The sequence below is a fragment of the Calliopsis andreniformis genome, chromosome 3 (assembly GCF_051401765.1).
Source record: "Calliopsis andreniformis isolate RMS-2024a chromosome 3, iyCalAndr_principal, whole genome shotgun sequence".
Taxonomy (NCBI): domain Eukaryota; kingdom Metazoa; phylum Arthropoda; class Insecta; order Hymenoptera; family Andrenidae; genus Calliopsis; species Calliopsis andreniformis.
Genome location: NC_135064.1, coordinates 27,095,465 through 27,101,464, shown reverse-complemented (window position 1 = coordinate 27,101,464; position 6,000 = coordinate 27,095,465). Strand labels below are relative to the sequence as shown.

The following is a 6,000-nucleotide window of genomic DNA, read 5'->3' as shown; positions in this document are numbered from 1 at the left end:
CCAGTTGTCCCACTGGTCATCCTTAACCCTTGGCCAGCTCCCACTGGTCATCCTTAACCCTTGGCCAGCTCCCACTGGTCATCCTTAACCCTTGGCCAGCTCCCACTGGTCACCCTAGCCCTTGGCCAGCTCCCACTGGTCACCCTTAGCCCTTGACCAGCTCCCACTGGTCACCCTTAGCCCTTGACCAGCTCCCACTGGTCATCTCTAACCCTTGACCAGCTCCCACTGGTCACCTCTAACCCTTGATCAGCTCCCACTGATCGTCCCTAACCCTTGACCAGCTCCCACTGGTCAGTTCCTCCTTCATCGAATTCAAGACAGAAGACAGAAGACAGAAGATAGAAGACTGAAGGCATCGCAACCAACAAGAGATGACATCAAGAAGATAGAAGCCATCTGTTCGAAAGGTTAGACTTTAAGCGTCTTTATTTAAAACTTTATTTAAGAATTTAGATTTAAGTCTTTTGTAAACTTCTTGTGAAACTACCAGCTAATCATTTTCTTAGCTTTCTTTGTTCTAGAATGCTCCTTATCTCTGGCGAGGAGGTTACCTCTGTTTCTGAGGGCAGAAACAAGTAACTTTCCTTGTCTTTGATGAGGAGGTCACCTCTATCTCTGTTTATAGAGACAAGTGACCGATCGTGGATCGGTACCTATGGTTCAGTCCATCCTCCGGCGGTCTGTACAGGAAAAGGTGATTTCGGGTACTCGATGGTGTACGGTCTATGCTTATGGCATTTTCTCGTGCACTTGAAGGTAGAAACCCCTCCGGTTTCATGCGGGTCGCCTCTCCTAACCAGCCGTCCAGTTAGCAGGTCTACTTCGGTAGCTCCTGTGAGGATGCAGGGAGAAATGGGCACTGTGTGTGCCGGTGTGGGTGCCGTTTGCCTTTTCTGCCTGCAAGCCGATCGGGGTGGTAGGATTTGAACCATCGAATACCGATTTTGCGGTTGCGGTTTCGCGTTAGAGTCTAAATTCCCTCTTTTCTCTAATGATAAGTTGGTGGTTTTTAGACAGTGATCAAAGATATGAAGAAAACATCCATATGGTCCGTATGGTCCATATGGAGTGTTTCTAACCATCTCTTTGATTCACTATTAGGTAGGCTTGCGCATTTTGTAAAGGGAAATCGATCTATGCATCGATTTCCCTCCATGGGTCTCTAGTCGCAGCAACCTCCTCGTGGTGAGACCTGGGAAATCGGTAATTACCGAGCTAATGGCTGCGAAATATTAACACGCATTATCAGTTACATTTACAGGTGAAACTTGGAATATTTCAGAGGGCTACAGGAAGAGGTAAGACTTTACAAATTTTCTAAATGTTTCAGTTTCTCAGTATTTGGAAAATAAGCTCTCTATATTTCAGCATCTCAGTCTCGTCGGGAAAGTGAGCACGAGGGGAAGAAAATGTGAAACCAATGTGAAGAAAATGTGAGAACGAAACGGGCACGGATTCGGACAGGCTGCGATCCTGGGAATCGATACTCCACGGAATGGAAACGCTGGTATAAACCTGTGGGGCATCCTAATTAGTGTTATGATGATGTGGTTGTTCCTGCATGGATGACGTGAAGTGATTTCCTCAAAATTATCAGTGAACTGCGATCGAGTGCGTCTTAGCAGGCTGCGTAAGCAAAGAGTGAGTGTGTCAGAGTGAATAACGAATGTTTCGGACAAGGTGAAATGTAATGTGGTGTTTTTCTCATTGCTGTGTGCGTGCAATCGAAGAGGATTGACCTAACGTAAGTACCCTGCATTTAAAATGTATAAATATACTTCGCGTTTATATAATCGGTGATTTCTTGACTAGTAATTTGACAGTAATCTTTATCAAAGTTGTATACTTACTCCTAGAACGAATGTGGTCTCGCTGGTTTGACGGCTATCGAACAGCCACCGTGAAATATTAATTACTAGAGTTTCTTACCTGAAACAAACAAAATTATACATTAGAAAAGCGGTGTCATACATAGTGAAGAAGGGAATATTTAAGAATTCTGTTTCTGACGATTTTAATCGGTTGATTCTTCTAGCATTATTTTAAATGTCGCGTGGTGTTCCGAAATTACATTTAACTGTGGAAAAGGTGGACGCAATTCGAGGCTAATGAAGAACCGTTGGACAGTTAGTGTCAAGTAGGTCTTTGTAGATACAGACCTCAATTTAGATTGTTACAGTGGCTCTTAATTTGTCTGGACTGTGTTGGCCCTTGCGCGTACGCTGGTTTTCTTTAATTTAGTACACTGTAGACAACACATAAATTTGCCTCTTTCAGAGGATGCCAAATTCGGGACGAGTTAACACAAATTCGCAATTCCGGTACACAAGATCGAAGCAAAATATTAATTTACTAAAATTCCACTTATACGACTATAAGAATGTATTTAAAACTATAGTTCCTTTCAAAATCGAATAAAAAAGTTGACGAACGCACCGCAATGGCCACACTGTTAAATCTTAAAACCTTTCGCTTTGTCTCGCGCGCCATTCAACGTCAATCAGCCGAATGCCTCGGGCGCAGTTTCCAGAAAGAAAGAAATTCCATTTTTTTTTTGACTAAATATTACATCCTTCCATTCGTTCAGAGATGGGCCAAAGTAGTTTTCAATTTTCTATTCAGAGGCACAATGCTTCACAACTGACTCGACTTTCGAGTGAAATTCCATGGTCCACGTTTTTACGGTGCAGCCATTATCAACGAATCGAGGTGGCTCGAAAAGGGCTCTTGCAATTGCTCTTTCCCAGCCACGAACCTCACGGCATCCAGCTCGTTACACGGAGGGCCTAGGGCAGCAGCGGGGGACGAGAGCGCGCGAGAGGGTAAGAATCAAAGCGAATTAGCTGTAGCGTTGGTATCCGCCCTGCGATTGACACTTAAGCCGTAAATTGCTGGTCCCCTACCAATAATGACGATCCGGACTATCGTTTTACTCCGACGCGCACGCCGAGACCGACACGAAATTGTCGGTTGACGGCTTCAAAGGAAAGTCTCCAAGCTGAATCGTTCTCGTGTTTCTCTGTCACGTGTTTAACTGCAGTACACAGACGCATTCGGAAACTAGTTTTCGCACATTTCTAATTATGTTCGATGCAAGTGACAGCTCTGACGCCTCCAGGCATCCCTCTCCCTCGAGATCCATAGCTATGCAGAAAGAAAAAGTTGGCGATAACAGTTGCGTTTCTATAGGAAGCGATGAGGGTTCGAACGTGGCATCGCGAACAGGAAGGAAGAGACTCCGCTGATATGTGAATATCTGCGAGGTTACGAGATATGGGATCCGTGTGTAAGTATGATCCATTAGCGCGCTTATTGGACCTGTGTTTATACAGCTTCGTTTGAAGTTTAGGAAATTAAACATTCGTCTGATTTCAGGGTTCGCGTTATGCGTTCAATATAGGTTTGAAGATATTGACGAGCTGTCCTAGGCATTATGTACTTCGAAAAGCCTGAATTGAAGCTTCAAGGCGTGCAGGAGCATGTGTGTTTTAGTGACAGTTACTTGGAGCTCCTGGAAAGGCTTCTTAATACGGTGTCTTCGCTTGACAGGAGCAAATGTTGCATCTAATTTCACGGTGAGTTTGTACGTAGAATCGTATATAAAGAATCGATTTTTCAAATTTTTAAATATTAATATTTTGACATTTGCTTTGTTTGTTTCAGTTCCTTTTACACCTTCTCTCCCTGCTGCTCGAAATATATTTTCATTATCATCTAATGTGATTTCTATATAATACTAAAATTACTGTAGTGAAACCAGTAGAGTTGCACTTCATCGCCAAAAATGTGAAAACTAAGGGGACTATCGAGGTAATATAAGCAGCCGACATCTTAAGAATTTCACATATTCGTTTTAATTCAGATATCTGAAGGTTCTCCTGAGAAAACCGCATTCTGCAAAGATCAGTTGTATTTGCATGAGACGGCACGAGTCACAAAATGTTATGAAATGATTTCCTTCCGTGGAATTTTCCCCGGGATAGCTCGCGAATGTACGTGTTTTATGAACGCTTCGTGGCGCGACTTTAGACGTGGCATTTCGCGAATTTGAAGTGACACGCGCAATATAGTAACATACCTGTGTTACAGATCCATTCGACGTTAGAATGCTCGCATCACTAAACGAGCCTGATATGTTTAATAAAGTATTCGCCAATATGGCAATACACATTAAATGTCCCACGATTCTATACTCGAATAACCAAGTCAGCGAATCGCTACGGTGTTTACAATAGTCTGTTAATCGACGCAAATTGTACGGTTAATTATGAATTAATTACGAGATAGTTCTTTCATTAGAAAGGTGCACCAGCATTGTTAGTATAACGTTATTCTGCTAATTAAATTGCTCGTGAAATTGGCAGATATACTACTCAGAATTCCGAATGTTTGATAACAATTTATTGTAAAAGTTAATTAGAACTCAAAATCAGAGGGAAATGAAAGACACAATATTAATAGATAAATGATATACACAGAGAATCCTTTTGCGTTTACGAAAAAATACGATTAAACATTTCAATTGGGTTGCCTATAAACTTCGTTAAAATTTATAGGGTTTCGCCGTTATCAAAATCTTTTAATAAGGCACTTTTATTCAAGCTGATTGTATTACTCACTGATTCACTAGTCGCTAAAATGATCAATATTAAAATACAGTGGTAATTGAAAAGAAGGAAATTCTTTTTGAAGCTTTAATTATTTGAAGTGATTAATAATGTGGGTTACAGGATAAATTTTCTTCAACACGTAGGATATCGATCAGCGAACGAACGATATACATAGTCAGAATGAAATCGATTAGTCTGTTCAAGGCCACTTCTCCCACCGTCAATTACTCCAAGACTCTTACTTTTAGGTCGCGTTAAGCTTGTCTGATGGTTCAAAGGCGAAAGGAGTGTCTGCTGATTTATGCAAAGAGATGGGAGAAGTAGCGGTAGCTCTTACAGTGCCCTCAAGGAGCTATTTCATTTACTTTTGACTATAGTTTGCTGCCAGCGACTAGGAGTCGTCTAGCTTTTCAATGCAGATCTTGAATACACAGAAGCCAGACTTCTTAAAATCTTGATTTTCATAGACACAACACGTTATAAAAAAAACTTCAGTTACTAAATATCAGTTCTCTAGATCATGAGTAAATTTTTAAGGCTTCTATTGTAATAATTTTGGCACAAAATTTTCACTCACATTCTTTTATTGATATTTCCGACAGAAGTAAGCTATCAGATACAAAAATGTAATATTAACAAAAACCGAAATAGTAGAATAATACCTCCAAGCTCCTATTCTTCAAAAATTCGCTTATCCAAACATTTTTGCGTCTCTATTCCTCCAAATACAGATACTTCAGTGATTAAAAATTCCCAATTTTCGAAGTTTCTGATTATCTATCGTTAATTTGGCGAAGCCGATGTATTTTCCGTTCAGTCGACACTGAAGAGGAAAATTGGACAGCAGCGAGCGCACATTGCGTGTTCCCGCGAAGCGTTCACGCGTAACGACGCGACACGCGCGCGATACGACACCGCGACGCGGAGACGGATTTGCCACGGGAGACAAATTAATGAGACGATTATATTGGAAGCAACGAATTTCGACCGTCACCGTGGGCCGACAATAACGTGTCACGGCCGACTGTTTTATCGCGGGTGAACTGACATGTAATAGTTTCGATGTAATAGTTTCAACTGAACGGCAAACGTTGATGAGTTTGCGGCCCATTATCGGTTTTTACGAGCGAAGAGAAATGGCTTTGAGCTTACGAACAGTCACTTGGTCGAGAAACTCCATCGAATTCTATTCCTTCACGGTTGTTTTGCGATTGGATTCGTCCTTAGCACTTTGGACTGAGGCACGTATGGAATACGAGATCACCCTGCGCTGCTTTTTATATCGTCACTGTGATTATTGCGGTAGAACTATGTATAGACACTGAGGGGAGTAATATCTTGACTATCGAGTTGCTTCCAATGGATCAAAGACCACAATTTAAACACC

At 41.7% G+C, this 6,000-nt stretch overlaps 1 protein-coding gene across 1 annotated transcript in view; it reads right to left on the bottom strand.

The window, feature by feature from the left end:
* Positions 1–667: 667 nt before the first annotated feature.
* The window catches only part of LOC143177365 (uncharacterized), a 147,683-nt gene continuing 142,350 nt past the window's right edge, over positions 668–6,000 (bottom strand). The window contains exon 9 of the mRNA XM_076375238.1: positions 668–900. Within this exon, the coding sequence (XP_076231353.1) occupies positions 796–900 (105 nt within the window). The 3' untranslated portion in view covers positions 668–795. The remainder of the gene's footprint in view (positions 901–6,000) is intronic.